Source organism: Cynara cardunculus (assembly GCF_001531365.2).
Source record: "Cynara cardunculus var. scolymus isolate 2C chromosome LG 10, CcrdV1, whole genome shotgun sequence".
In the NCBI taxonomy this organism is placed as follows: domain Eukaryota; kingdom Viridiplantae; phylum Streptophyta; class Magnoliopsida; order Asterales; family Asteraceae; genus Cynara; species Cynara cardunculus.
The window spans coordinates 21,401,049-21,417,357 of record NC_037537.1 but is presented as its reverse complement, the minus strand read 5'-3'; the positions used below and the strand labels follow the sequence as shown (position 1 = coordinate 21,417,357).

General features: G+C 32.6%; 1 protein-coding gene across 1 annotated transcript; it reads right to left on the bottom strand.

Moving 5' to 3' along the window:
- Nucleotides 1–2,661: 2,661 nt before the first annotated feature.
- On the bottom strand, nucleotides 2,662–12,750 carry LOC112519414 (probable acyl-activating enzyme 16, chloroplastic). The gene is made up of 18 exons (XM_025127517.1): nucleotides 12,490–12,750; nucleotides 10,275–10,463; nucleotides 9,971–10,085; nucleotides 9,648–9,735; nucleotides 8,939–9,150; nucleotides 8,180–8,298; nucleotides 7,670–7,819; nucleotides 7,417–7,484; nucleotides 6,821–6,926; nucleotides 6,360–6,518; nucleotides 5,840–5,893; nucleotides 5,688–5,768; nucleotides 5,457–5,594; nucleotides 5,074–5,233; nucleotides 4,729–4,808; nucleotides 4,332–4,468; nucleotides 3,794–3,851; nucleotides 2,662–2,901 (listed from the first exon to the last, which is right to left on the bottom strand). Exons 1-18 carry the CDS (start codon nucleotides 12,724–12,726, stop codon nucleotides 2,809–2,811), a joined length of 2,244 nt encoding a protein of 747 aa, XP_024983285.1. The 5' UTR covers nucleotides 12,727–12,750; the 3' UTR covers nucleotides 2,662–2,808.
- Between the last annotated feature and the right edge of the window lie 3,559 nt (nucleotides 12,751–16,309).

Below are 16,309 nucleotides of genomic sequence, written 5' to 3'. Positions count from 1 at the left end.
AACAAGGATGAGATTACCTTCAAATTGTTGTGTAATCATTCAAAATAACATTATATTCACCAACATAAAACCATAATCTTACAAAATCATCCACTAATTACAAACATGCAAAACCCTAATTTCCTTGATTGACACTAATTGCAAAGATTAAACTTAGTATTAGGAGTATACCTTCAATAATATTCACATATTCATAAAAAATTCATCACTTGATCTTTGATCCTCCAAGAATTGAAGTTGTTTGAGCTTAAGTGTGTGTAATTCGCACCTTTACTGTGTGTGCAAGTTATGGGACTGAAAATGGCCTAAAATGGGGKCTAAAATCGACTTTTCTAGGTTAAATCCGAGTTGGGTCGGGTTTGACCCGCCTAAGTACCCATTTTGACCACTAAACACTAAAAATAACATAACTTTTCGCTCGGAGCTCCGTTTTCGATGAGTTTTCGCCTACGCGTTCGTAACGAAATAATCTACAACTTCCAATAAAAATATTCCAGAAAAGATCTTATTAAAAAAAATTGGTTTTACGAATCCATAGCTTAATTGTTGACGTTTTGACTCGATTTCTCCAATTTTCTCAATCTAACTCCGATTGGGATGAAATTTTCTAAATCCTCTCATATACTCCAAGGAAGTATGACCTTAAAATTCCATCCCCAAACTCCCACTAAATCATTGGTTACCTTATATGGCCACTACTAATACACGTAGTAAAATTTCAACATGCTTAACATTTTCTCGCATGTAAGCACATAATATCCTTCGTAAAATGTAAATTAGGCGCACTTAGCAAATAATATGGGAAATTAGAATTGGGATGTTACAGCAAATTATACTATAATTTTATATATTTTATATCTAGATAATTGGTTTGAGTCTCTAAACATACCAAACAATTAAAATAAACTAGTTTATATTAAAACTAAAAGAACAATATATTGAGATAGATTTAACAAAACTATATTGAAGAACTAAGATGCCGTATCTGGAAATGGATTTAGCAAAGCAATACATAAAATATTGGTATGAATTTATTTCTTTTGATTTTAATAGAAAAAAAAAATCAAATATGTAAGGTCTTGTAAAAGTTGGATAGATTTGAAACCAAGCTATTTAAGAAGGATAATTTCTTTTTTAAGATAAATTCAATACGTTTTTTAATCTTTGATTGGGGTAAAGAAAATCATTGTTGTCTATGAGAGTCATTGCCGATAAGTTAAGTATCACAGTAAGCACTTATTTATATAAGCAACTTTAAACTCTTATCACCCCCATAATTAAATTTAAAAATAATTAAATAAATTTTATATTTATTTTAAGAATCATGTAATCAGATATCTGTAATTCTATAAATAAGAATTTTGTCAAACATGAGATAAATACAAACTTGAAACAAGTTTCACGAGAATTATTATATCATGTTATCATTATTTAACATAAAACACAACAATCAAATTTATCATTAAAAAAAGTTTTTAAAAATATATAATATATTAATATATAAAAATTCAACAAATAAATTTACACACTTTTATTTCAAAAATGAGGTTTGAACCGCTAATCTCTTGGAAGGTTAAAAACTATGGTACCGATGGTTCAAAGTCCTTTTGATATCATAAAAAATAGTTGCTATTTCAGTTTGGTCAAAAGACAATTCATATATATATATATATATATATATATAGGAGCGATCAAATGAAAACCACTCCAATTTATAAAAACCGTAAAAGCTACTCTCATCCGTCGTTAATCTTATGAAATTTTTTCATAAAATTGTTAATATTGTGAAATTGTTTCATATAATACTTTTTTTGATGAAGTTGCTTCATATGTTGTTATGAAATTGTTTCATATACTACTTAATKAAATTTTAATGAAACTGTTTCATGTATTTCTCTAAAATTAAAATAATGAAAATGATAATATCCATGATTAACACCCTCCACAATAAAAATGGTTAATCAACCTCTCATAATTACAAAAAAATGAACAAAATGAAAAATTATGATTGATTGAATGAGGTTTTTACGGTTTTTACAAATTAAGTGATTTTTATTTAAACCCACCCCTATATATATATATAGAGGAGTGATCAAATAAAAACCGCCCTCATTTGTGTAAACCGTGCAAACCACCTTCATCCGTCGATTTCATTGTTTAATCTTATGAAATTTTTTCATGAAATTGTTTAATCTTGTGAAATTATTTCATCTTGTGAAATTGTTTCATATAATACTTTTTTTGATCAAGTTGTTTCATATATGGTTGTAAAATTGTTTCATATAATACTTAATAAAACTGTTTCATGTATTTCTCTAAAATTAATGAAACTGTTTCATGTATTTCTCTAAAAAATAAAATAATAAAGATGATAATATCTATGATTAACACCCTCCACAATAAAAATGATTAATCAACCTCTCATAATTACAAAAAAATGAACAAAATGAAAAATTATGATTGGTTGAATGAGGTTTGCACGGTTTATACAAATTGAGTGATTTGCATTTGATCGCTCCCGTATATATATATATATATATATATATATATATATATATATATATATATATATATCCGCTCGATTAATGAAGCCCCAGATGCTATGTTTCAATTATGTTTCCCAAAGCAATGGGAGGAGCCCGAGGCTCTAACCACGTGTCTGTTAAAGAATGAGTCAGCGACTCATATCCAGTGGCAAGACTTGCATCAACAATGGAAACGTACAACCATGTCAACAAAACAACATGAAGAATACATATTATCAGCCATCAAAAGTGCACAGTTTGGATTTCACTTGACTTGTTAAGATCACTTGTATAGATCATCTATCTGCTCTTTATATAGTTCCGCAACTCTATTTCTTCGGATCTTCATGGTCGCGGTCATCAAACCACTATCAATCTGAAATTCCGAAAGGGTGGTCGGTCATCAAGATAGCGTTAAAAGAAGTCAGTTGTAAAGTTTAAGCTTGGGGGCTGTTTACTAAATGCTTATCGGGTAAGCGTCAATAGACGCTTTCTCTTGCCTTGTCAGTAATATACTCAGCCATAAAACTGGATTGTTTGCAAGTATTTCATACTGATAAGCGCTATCCGGGTAAGTGTCTTTTTCCATTCCTACCGCATAAGAACCTCGGTTGTCTCATGTATTTTAGGGAGAGATTTTCGGTACTTGTCATGCTCATCCGGTAAGGTAAGTGACCCGATAAGCTTTTGTTAAACGCCCCTCCATGACGTCAAATATGGGGCAATAAGTTTTTGTTTCGTCTTATATTGTCCAGTGTACCGAACACAGCTTAAAGATAGTTTCTTTGCAACAATGCAAGAGAAAAGTGATTTGCAAAGACTTCCGAAGAACTGAAGAGTTGTGATGTGTTAGGTTGTCTAGCTAAGTTAAGGGGAAAAGGGGTTCGAACCCATGACCTTGAGGGATTACTACCTAGGGGCGAGTCGGATACCATTTATGCTAACCACTTTATGATTATAGTTGCTTAGACATACCAAATAGTCGTTTGTAACCGGAGGATCATGGATTTGATACAAAAACAATTTCTTTGCGAAGTGCATGAAAAATGTTGTGTAGAAAGACTTCCATCTAAAATCATCACATAGCTAAAGAGCCTTGTCCGGCTGCCGAGACAATGGGGAATGGGGGTTCGAACCCACAAGCACCAAAGGATGACTACCTAGGGACGAATTGGATAAGATTCAAGCTAATTAAATACTTGATGGCTAGTGTCATATTTAGATGTGCCAATGTTTAAATTGAAAACAGAGTAATGCATGCATATTACCGTAAAAGGCTCTTCTATGACAAGAATGGGTCCGATCTGAAATGAGCAATCAGAAGTCCTGCACGAAGAGATGAATCCAGTTATATAGCAACAAGAGCAACCAATATTATTTAGCCCATTGTCGTTTAGAGGGTTATTTAGCTAAATGGCTTCCTGACAACTGATTTATAAATCTACGTCCTTCTGGCAGGTTTTTAGGCATTCTTATGAATGGAAATGATAATCTTCTGTTACGCAGTGACATTTTCAAACTTGTCAAAAGGTCATGGTGAATGGAAATGTGATTGTAAGCCTCATTTAGTGGAGAAGAGAAAACACTGAAAATAAGTCAGGAGACACCGGATATTAGTCAAAAACCTAAAAAGGTTGGAAATATTGATTCAACGAGTCCTCAGAAACATGGTAATAGGGTTAAGGACTTCTAAAACTTTTGAATATGGTAAGACAAGGCAGTATGATTATGAAAGTATCCAAAACCAAATGTCAAGTTGCAGTAGCTACAACAATTAAAAATATATGCAGAGGGAGTTTTTGTTACCATTTCCGAAGCTCTGCAGATAACAAGCCAACCATTTGCTCCTTGCTAAGTTCAGCAACACCAGAATCTGAACTTTTGGCTGCCAATAGAATTTCTTCTTTGTTTGGAACAATGATGGCTCCAAGGCGACGTTGATCCTGGTTGTCATTTGTAGCATGACAAATGAAAATAGTATTACCCGCTGTGCCGAAGTTGATGAACCCGTGTGCAATGTTTAGAGAAGATGAAAGTGTGATAATATATGAAACCCCATTAAAAAATTCTCAAGGAGCCCTGAGGAGAGGAGAGGTTCTAACATATATTGAGGATAAATGGTCCAAATCTAACCGACATGGGACTCTATCAGAAAGGATCTGAAAATGAACGAAGATGGAGGTTTTTAAATTAGAAGTGTTACCTGCCCAATGACAACTATTTGTTGGACCAAACTACTTCTCATGGCAGCTTCTTCTAGCTGTTCTGGTTCAACGTTTTCCCCTAGTACCCACTAAAATAGTCAATCAAGTAGGAAATATAAAGCAAATCAAGAACTTTCAAAACAAGATATAGAACCAAAGGATCATGGTCTAGCGGTACCCGAGTTACCGATTGAGCCCAACCTCCAAGGAGGTCCAAACCTCATCAAAGTTGAAGTGTGCGCGAGTATTTTTCGTATATAAATATTATAGACTTGAAAGAAAACAAGAAATAGAACAAAGAAAGAAAAGAAAATATTGACTAGATCATGATAAAACCTCCGGACCTGTTGAAAGGACAATAGTATCCTTGGCACGTCCTTCAAGAACAATAATGCCTCCAGAATGTCGACTTCGTCCTATAGAATAGGAAGGAGAAATCCAGCCAATATCCCCTGTGTTTAACCAACCATCCTCATCTAAGGCTTGCTTTGTCGCAATGGGATTCTATATCAAACAAGCAGATAAACTATCACCATGAGTACTCTGAACAATCCTAAAAAACAACCATCATTAGTCAATATTAATTTCAATACATTCCAAATTTCTTGATGTAAAAGAGAATCATAGATAACAAACTGTTGGTTCTAAATCATCTCAAGTGAACAACCAACAATTCAAAAACGTTTTTTTGTGTCCTCCTGATAAATAAGCATTTTAAGTGAGGTACCTTGTAATAACCCTGCATGATCTGAGGTCCCCTGGCTTTGACAATTCCCTTTGAACCAGGAGGAAGGTCTTCACCTGTTTCATCATGTACAACTTTTATTTCTGTATGCCGAATTGGATGCCCAACTGAGCCAAGAACCTTCAAATGTCACATCTATAATGTTGTCATATAGTCCAAATCTACAGAAGTAAATATAATCCAAAAAATGTCACATCTGGATTCATATATTACATTGCAATCTGGTCGTCGAGCAGCTACAACAGGAGATGACTCTGTTAATCCATATCCAACCTGGATTTTCGTGCCAATTGCCTGTAAACATATCAACATGAGCACACTACCTATGCTTCAACCTGGTAATATATATAAAAAAAGCTCCAAACCTCGAAGAACTTGTCAACATGCAAAGGCAAGCTACCACCTCCACTTATGCCAGCCTGTAGGACGTGACAGATATCTTGATTAGAAATTTATTTGATGCTTCTTCAATCACCGTTTACAATCCTAGACATCCCACTTATCAAGTATGAGTGTTGATGAGATGCCCTATATGTTACTCACCATTATATGATTAATAATTCTCTTGATAATATTAAGTATATACAAAATGGTAATTCCATGCTAAATCATAAAAAGCCTTAAAATGGTAATTTTCTGTCATTCAGCCCGTCCATCCGGAACACTTGCCAAACAGCCTTTTTTCATTCAGCACTAAATCATATAGAGCCTCTTAATAACAATTAATTCAGCAACTAGCCCCTCAGATGTTGAAACATATTTAGTACCAGAGCCTGAGCATCTTGGAATATAAAGAAAAAGTTTTCACTCAAACACTCCAAATAGAATTAGAAGCTAGACCACTAGATTCAATAGGAGGACCACAAAAAGAGTAGTATATCAAACCTTTGAAAGCCCAATTGACGAGTGGATTTTACTGTAAATAACCTTCTTTGCCAATAAATGCAATGGAAACAAAATTGCCGCAATAACCCGTGCATATAGCCAGTCCAACATTGCAGCAATGTAAGAAGGCTGCTTCTGATCTCTTGACAAGTATTTACCCTATTAGGCAATATGAAGACTAGTTAGAACATTATATTATCAAATAATCGAAGGTAATTGCTCTCATGCGCAAGAAACTAATTAAACAAACACTGGATATGGCATATTGCCAAACACTACTTAAAAGAACTTCTGAATTTTATTGATTGAAGTCCATGGTATCAGAAGTTCAGAAACAAACTTTTATATCAGCAATCCCAAGTGCATGAACATTAAACATTTACTGTAATAGGCTTCAAATCGACCATCATTTCTCGTACTAAAACAAATGTGAAAAGTTAATAAGATGCTGGATGTTGAACCTCATGTATGTTTTTAAACTCCATGTATACCATACTGATCCTTAGAAATGAAACTGCAACCAGCTTACGGATAGTGGAGCTGGTGGATATCTGTTTTTGGATCCCACTGCAGAGCAGGAAATACATTTCAATCAACAAGAAAGATATAATAGAAACTAGGAGTAAAGTCAAATCAACTAGGCGCAGAGAATAAATGTTTGGCATTGGGAAAGAATACGTGAGATTATCTGGAAATTACTCAAACCGATATCAGATACATTCACAAAGCTAATAGCTATTTCAAGAGCTATCAACTACTTGCTTATGAGGGAAGGGATTTTAAATTAAGAATAATAAATGAGAAACTGTAAGTTTGAATTTTCTTTCGATTCAACAAGTCATAGCACCTCAAGCTGCTACAACCTCCTTTCTGCTTTGTTTCTCCTATCTACTGAGATACTTGAGCAACATTTGGAACTACCGCTACCTCATTCAATTTCTTAAAGGAATTCTGTGCAAGTATTCTTTCTCCAATAATATCCAATTTCCAAACTCGCTTAACTGAATGTATTACATTATTTTTATTGAATCATTCTGAAGTTATAGAGAAAAGGTACCTGTATAGAGTTTGAAATACTAGAGGGACAGAAATCATGAATTGTGGTTGATAGTGCCGCAAATCATCCTACAAAGAAAATAACTGCATATCAGAAGGTAGGTGAACAGAATGAGCATGGCATCAGCAATAGTGAAAAAAGATTTACTGATTAAGAAAATACTCCTTCACGTTTTCAGAAGCACAGGAAATAGCACGATAATATATCATCCATCATCTGTATCTAATGAATTCCAACTGGATCCAGAAAATACCTTCAAGTTTTTCACTGTTGTGTATACTTGTTCGATTCCCAGAGAAAGTATAAAATACTCACAAGCACGTTCGTATGCATGCCAAGGTGGAAGCATGCTTAGAAATCTATCCCCAGGTGCAGCAGGGACAATGTCCCACAAATTATGAACCTAGAAAAGTGTGGGAGAAAAAAATCTTAAAGATCAACATGAAAACTGATAACTTGAGGAAGCAATAGATATCCGGCATTATAGTAATAATATATGCACATAAAATTCATTACTGTGACACATCACAAACTTCTGCCTCCCATAAATATTAAATAAACTAGGGTGACAGAGAAAGGGAGGCAGAGGAGGTGTATTAACAGAAATTCCAATCACATATCAGGCAAAATAATCAACTCAATGACATATGTAATCGAATGACGAATACTTTTGTTGCCAATTGATTTTGAGATGTAAGCCCAATGGGTTCTTTTACAAAGCATACCAATCTAAATGAAAGGGGCAAAAGGCACACATTTGTACCTGGTGCAAAAGATTACTATGTGTAAGCATTACTCCTTTTGGGTTGCCAGTGGTCCCGCTTGTGTATATAAGAGCAGCAACCTCATCAGACTTGATGGGCTCATAAACATACTTTTCACCTAAAGACCACAATGTCAGTCAAGATGCACACTAACTTTTAAAACCAACAATGTACATAGAAGTGAATTACATATGCATAAAGAATCAAACAGATACGTTCTTTCTCGCACACATTTCCTTGTTTTGTCAATTTTGTACGTTCTGAGGAAAATTTCAGACAAGAACGATAGCAGGGCAAATAAATCAATGGATTAACTTATCCTTGCCTTCTCAACACTACAAAGCTCCAAGACTATGTTAACCTCCAACTAGTAAATATGAGCCCATCAGGGGGATTTTATATGTATATAATGAAAATCTCCAAGTAGCACCAGCTTGTGAGCACACTTCAAGTATATCTTAGTTCTGTATCTTCCCCAGACATTTGGCCGTTTCATTTTCTGTGCTCTAGAAAGGTATAACAGGCACTATCCTTGTACTTTTATAGGTTAGAGGTATAGTCATCTAGATTTTTCTAAATTCCATTGAACAATACCCTGTTGCCCTCAGCTGTTCCTTACGTGTTGGATGCTGAACTTGAACATGCTCTAAAAAATGTGTCAAAAGCAACCAACTCTAGATCTTGAGAACGTGAATGTAAATGGTTATACTCTAGCCAAGAAGAATTTAAATGCTGGTAGCTATTGTAAATTGACTTACGGGCATCATGTGAATCAACCAAAACCGCACGATGTTCATGACCCATATCTATGATCTCTTTGTAGCTATAAGCAGGAATTCCCTCCATCATATTGCTAACTAAGGATGATTTTTCCCCCCAAAGTAGGATGACAAATCTAACAGTTGCCTTAGAAATAAAGCCCTCTGCAATCCGATGATATAATTCAGGGTTGTCCACAGCAAGTGCAACACTGTTATAGAAAGAATGCAAAATGATAACACAATGTTATTCTCTGAAGTGTAAAAGAAAGCAGACAGGCATCATAGCTAATTATTGACAAGAGGAAGAAAGACTTGTAGAACCTTTTATACAATTAAAATTACTGCAAAGAAATAGAATGCTTTATGTAACACATTCATTAATAATTTGTAACCCTTGGCATTCTGAAAAGCATTCCTGTTTAACTGTTCAAGGGACAAACTTAACACGCCTAAAGTCAATATTAACATGATCTTTGCAAGCTAGCAACCATTCATTTCCTTTCTCTATGTATAGTAACTCTTACATAGTTTAGACTTGCTATCAGTTTATCTCTTACTATTGACCAAATTCAAATCGGTTATGAAGTTGAAAGTAGTCCATTTGATTCTCAAAAAGTCAAATGGGATTCTTCCTTCAGAACAAAGATGATTATACAGTTGCTGAAACAAACAGAATGAACATTTGAAACGGAATGCCTCTGCTAACCTTTCAGAATGATTATAGATGTGTAACAGCTCTTCTACAGATGACCTGGATCCTCTGACAACATTTATTGCTCCTGTGGCCATAATTCCTGCAGCCAAACTTGTTAGGGTTTCTATATATTTGGTTTCTTACATCAACCTGTTAGCATAAAATACAACCATACATGAGTTTGTAATTTTCAAGTTTTTAGATGCAAGAATAAAAAGAAATGACCCTGCATTGAATGTGGATTGATTATAATCAGAAAGCAAAAGCTGTGTGACAAAATCAAGTCAAACATGACTTCAGGCATTAAGTTTACTACAAAGATGTACGTGATCTACCTTGATCAGCAACAAGCCACCGGCAGGAATTGTCAGCAAAAAGTGCCAGCTTTTCGCATGGCTTGATCCCAATAACTCTTAAACCTTCAGAAAAATCCAAAATTTCCTGCTCTACCTGCAAATTTCAAAGTCACAAGCAAAGGTTCAAATAAAAATGTTCTGTAGGTAAAATAGAAAAGGGGAAATTGTTGCGTCATTAAGACAGAAAGTGAGAAAACAATTACACAAATCAACCTGGTCAGCAGTAAAAATTGGAGAGAAGAATATTAGAGATGGAAAAGGAAAGGGTAAAACAGAAGAAGACCTGCTTGTAAGTCATGTTTGTAGGAGGGTCGTGATGTGGATCCACCAAAGCGACCCGATCACCAAACCTTTCTGCCGAGGACCTCCAAATGTCAGGAATTGTTTTCAATTCATCAGTCAATACATGGTTTTCTGACAGCAATGGACCCTCAAGAAGAGGTGAATACTTTCGAATTTCCTTGTCTTCCATCTAGAAGTGAGCATTATGTTCGAAAAGTCATTATCTTTTATCGAAGATTGTTATATCATGGTTTTACATCTTCAATAGAAACAATCATGAAGCTAAAGAGAAATGAAAGTGCAAAAAGGAGACACAACTCCTGCATTTATGAGCACACCAAGAAATATGATGTACACCTACTCTTTCTTTAACATTGTACTGAATATAATCAAAACACATTGATGATTAGTCAAAACATCAAACCGACCATCACAATCATCTCATAGTATTTTAAATGATGATACACTGTCAGCATTAGACACTTACGAATATGGTTATTTGACCACAAAATACGAACTGCTTTTGAACCTCTCACACCAGTTGGCTAATTGCCGTATTGCACATGACCGGTCAAACAGAATCAGCATTTAATCACCAACATCTATTGCAATCTGAATGTAACATGAAGAAATGCGAACAAAATGCCCATTAGCTTAAAAATGGACAAATTTGCATCATAATAGCTTTGGTGCTAGGTCATTCTACTTAGTTGATGTTAACACAGCTGCATTACATATGCACTAGGCCCTTCTTATCATCTTCCGAATAGCTCAACATGTCACTAATCAGTGCTTTGTGTTGCCATCCTATTTGCTTCAAGGCTCTCAATGTGGATCTCAGTACCATAGCAAACATATGTGCGTCTCCTTGCACTGTAGTTTATTTGGTAGTTATCATCTTCCAAAAAGTAGACTACAAATCAATTCTGGGTTTTTTTCTACCAGCAGTTGTCAAATTAGCATGCAAACTATCTGATTAAGCTCTTCTTTTAGCATAAAAAAGAAATGGACGTTGCCTTTCTGATGGCACAAGTACAAGTCTGGTATGCATAACTAACAACACTATCCATGCTCAAAAAAGGGCACCAGAAGGGCCTATTAATTCTATGTCCATAGGTATAGTTTGAAAAGCATGCCAGAGAAGAGCATCCTCGAGATTATCCCTTTCATCCTAATCTCATTTTACTTAAAATGGGGTCACTTCAATCACCTGAAGAGATTTTTATGCTGACCAAGGCTTCGAAGGAGCTTAATCAAATTGAATAACTGGACTGCAGGCATATAAAATTTGTAACTCAAACCCTAAACAATGAAGGCCAGTAAGCCAATTAATGCAACGATTTCCAAGACATTGGGTGTCTGTACCAAATGGTCATTATACCTATAAAACAGAAGTCGTGACTTTGAATCTCAAAAGAGACATAATTGACATTCTTGGCCATTTCAAAGAAAAATGATGCTTGAGGTCAAGTGGTGTTCCCTGATTTGGAATTGCAGACTATAGACAACTCAATATTCAGTTGACTAACTTTTTTCAAATTCACACTTCATATGAATATTTTTACAAGTCCAATACCACTAGTAAATCCTACCCTGACTTCGCTAGTTTGGTTTTTAACTTTACTAGTAAATGTATTTGTTAGAAAGTTATATGTATGTATCAAAATTTTGCTTTCATGACATAAAGAATTCATGTAAGTTCTGAAGTTTAAAATATAGAGTAATTAGCATGTCAAATTATTGTACTTGTACTTCTTCCTCATTAAAAATTGTTATGAAAATGCAAAACAGAAAGGAGAAAGTAATTCCTATTGTCAGAAGAAGAAAAACACAACATTCTAATGGCCTAGTGGAGTGTTTTTTTGCTAATTCTGAACTATCCTTGATGTTTGTTGAATGACTTGAATCATTTAACGGTTTCTTACTGCCATTTTGGCGGGTAATTTGTTGTTTAGATGAAGAGATGCAAGGACAATTGTTGTGACCTCAATTTTGCTTTTCCCTAGCAATAGAGAAAGTAGAGACGGACCACATTATTTTGCTAGTACTAGCACGGTCCAATTCAATCTATGCATCAAGCCGGTCAACACACAAGTTAATCAACTTAAAATAATTGACTCCGATTCTCCTTCGATTCATCATCCATAACAAACATTTCTCAATAAAAAACATATATTCCTTGAAAGATCAATACTTAAAAAGAGTAATTCGGATACCTTAGATTCGGAATAAACTCGAATCCGATGATACAGACTGACACGATCACGTCTACCGCTTTTGCTACGGAAAAACACATTTTCGGTGTTGACGTTGACGCACCGGTACTGATGGCAAAACGAATGCCGCTTCCGGCGATGGTAAGACTGTGAACCGACGACGTTGGTTGAAGTAATTGCAATCGACATTGAAGGAGGTTGAAACAAAGGATTCAACAAAGCTGTGGTGAATATCATGTTGTGTGTGTGATTGAGTAGGTGAAACTTTGAATTATCCGGAATGGAGAAACCGGAGAGAGAAAGAAGCACATTGGAAGTTTCGTAATCACTAACCGGCAGTGTTGATGTTGATGCTCCGATCTTGCTATTCAACGCCCCAAACCCACTCCCCTCCCACCAAATTTTTTGAGTTAAATACAAATTTGGTCCCTGTAGTTTACATATATTAACGAATAATGTCCCTGAAATAAATTATTAACAAGGGATGTCCATGTTGTTTCATTTTTATAACGGATATGATCTTTCATCTACCTCATACTCATTTACTTAAGTTTTCGTTAGTGAAGAATTTTTGTCTATTCACTTTCCTCTTTCTTTAACTTCAATTTTCAATAACAAATTTGGTCTCTCATACTACTTTTACTTTTGTAACATATTTGTTTCCTCAAACTAATTTATATTAACAGGTTTAGTCCCTCAAACAATTTTTTATTTTTATAACATATTTGATTATTTTCTGGACTTTCATTTTTAGGATTTGGTCTCTCCATTTAATCAATAAAATTTGATGGCACAAATATATATATTTTTTATATATAATTAGCAAAATAAATAAATAAAATTTGAAACTTAGATTTTTCCATAAAATATTTTATCTTTTCATAAACATTATTTTCATGAAATCCTTTAGATTAAATAAAACATAATTTTGATGATTGTTTTTTTAATTAGTCGAATTATAAAAAATTCTAAAACTAAATACCCGACAATATATTAAATTATAAGATATAAAGGTATAAGTTTAAGTAATTTAATAAGCTTAATTAATATACAAAAAATATATTATACAAGTCAAACTACAAGCATTATGTTGACTTTAAGCTTTGAACTTCTCAATCTTTAATCTTGTTGATCTCGGATACAATAATATTGGACCTAACAGATTTCATGAAAGTAATGTTTCTACAAAAATAAAATATTTAGTGAAAAAATCTAAGCTTCAAATTTTATTTGATTATTTTGCTAATTATATTTAGAAATTATATGTTTGTGCCACCAACTTTTATTTCATTAAATGAACGGATCAAATGCTAAAAAGGAAAGTTGATGGAGGGATCAAATCTATTATAAAAATAAAAAATTATTTGAAGGACCAAATCTGTTATACTAATGTAAATTAGTTTAAGGGACCAAATATGCTACAAAAGTAAAAGTAACATGAGGAACCAAATTTGTTATGGAAAATTGAAATTGTGGAAAGAGGACGATGAACTGACAAAAATGTCCGATCACTAACAGAAACTTAACCGGAAAAGTTAGAACTAATATTTTCATTGTTTTATTTTAAAAAATGTTTTCCTACATTTCTTTAATTTAAAAAAAATACAGTTTTTTAGTTTTAATCATTCCAAGGACTTTTTTTAAAGTATTTTTGAAATTATTTACTTACTATAGTTTAATTATTAATATAATTTAATTAAATTATTAAAATTATATTTTTATAAAATATATAGTTTTAATTAATTAATTAGTTTTTCATTACTATAAATTTAAGTTCGATATTTTGAAAAAAAAAATTGGTAACTATATTATAAAGGTTTTTATTTAACACATATTAAAAGAAATATTTGAAAACGAATCATTTTTTATCAATAGAATCTTACCCTGTAAGATCGATGATAAAGATGGAGAGTCTTAGCCGGTAAGTGAGGGTGACGACTCTTACCCGGGTAAGCGCTTACCAGATAAATTGTTGCATAAGATACGTTTTGATATACTACAATTTTACCAATAAAATAAATTATAGTGTTGACTTCTAACGTTAAATACTTACCGGACATTTAGGTAAACGGCCCCTAAATATATTCAATAAGGTATTCACAAAATCTTTTTAAAGGTATAATTTACAATTTAAAATACGTATTTTTGATATATTGTTAGTTAAAATTATAATTAAATTAATTAATATAGTAAAAAGCATAAATTGAAAAATGGAATGGTGGGATAGACGAAAAATGAAAAAAAAAACATAAAAATAATTCTAAACAAAATAAATAAAACTTATAGTTCAAAATGGAAGTGTGAGGGACCAAATTGAAAACAAAATGTAAATTTTGAGGGGTTTTGTAATAAATAGAAAATAAACTTATGTCGAAAAAAGGGAACATGCATTTCATTAGGTCGATAGATTTCGATCTAATGAGATCATGAAAGTTAGGTCGACAATAGATGTATCTTTATTTTTCATTTATTTAAAACTAGAAGGGTATCCGTATAATACAATGATATATATATATCTTGATTTTTAGTATTTTATTTTATTTTTTTATCTCAATCGATGTTATAATATGGTCTTATGTAATTTTGAAAAAATAATGATATTTTTATTTTTGAATAAAATATAAATTTAAAGATATCATAAAATTTGACAAAATTATAGCGATATTAATATCAAATTAACTATTTAAAATTCCTCATTTTTTATTAATTTTTAATTCAAAATTTTTAATTATAATTTAACTTAAGCTCAATAACGAAGTAATTTATATTTGGTTTAGTTATATAATTTTCTTATAAAAATAATAGTTAATTATTTTGTTAGAACCTGATAATTATCCTAATTATATTGTGAATTTTTTATTTTTTTGAAATGAGATGTTTATCATATATTTGATTATGTTTATCTACAGTTAGTTACACGAATTCAAACATGAAGCTTGAATAAGATGTACTCATGCATATTCTATTTATAACTTTGAATTTTAAATAATATGCATCAATAAATAATACTTTATACATAAAAAATGTTTTTAAGAGTTTTTCGTCAAAGACTTTATAATATATTATAGATTCAACTAAGTGGAATAAGTGGTCTCTTTTGATTTACTACAAAGTCAAATAAATCAATGATTGTCTCAATATAAATTAGTGGAAAATTGTCTCCAATAATCATTTTTCATATTTAAATTGGTCTCTTAATCATTTATCTTCTGATTTTATCAAAATGTCACTATTTTCACAACATCCATGTCTGCAATATTAGCTAAAAGACAAAAAAAGTTAAAATTCAACACAAATATGCAATTTCGACAGTAAACTGGTTGAATTCGATTTTTTTTGTCTTCTAGTTAATATTGTGAAAGTTAGATAAATCTGGGAGAAAAATAATTAGAAGACCATGATGGCATTTGTATTCCAATCCAGCACAACCGACTCCACCCTGCCGTACCTCGTCACCACTGCCTGTCTCGCCACCACCGACAACAACATCTTCCTTTCTACTATAACTCTCCCTCAAGATTCACGAACAGGTCCTCTATGTAAAACCTAGTTTTGCTAAAAACGTTGAATAATTAGAGAAAAACAGAATAAATCCAGCTATCACCACATATGGTTCCAATGTCGATGATTTGAAGAGTTCTAATTCCTGATCAAATATCGGTTAATCGGTTGAATGCTGCGATGGTACATCTTGAGTATGGTAAAAGAAAGGAACCCTTAAAATTACGTGTTGTTATTGTTAATTATCATTAATTATAAATTATTAGTTGACATTAATTTCAATTTATTAATTAATTTTAATATTAATAATAATTTCAAT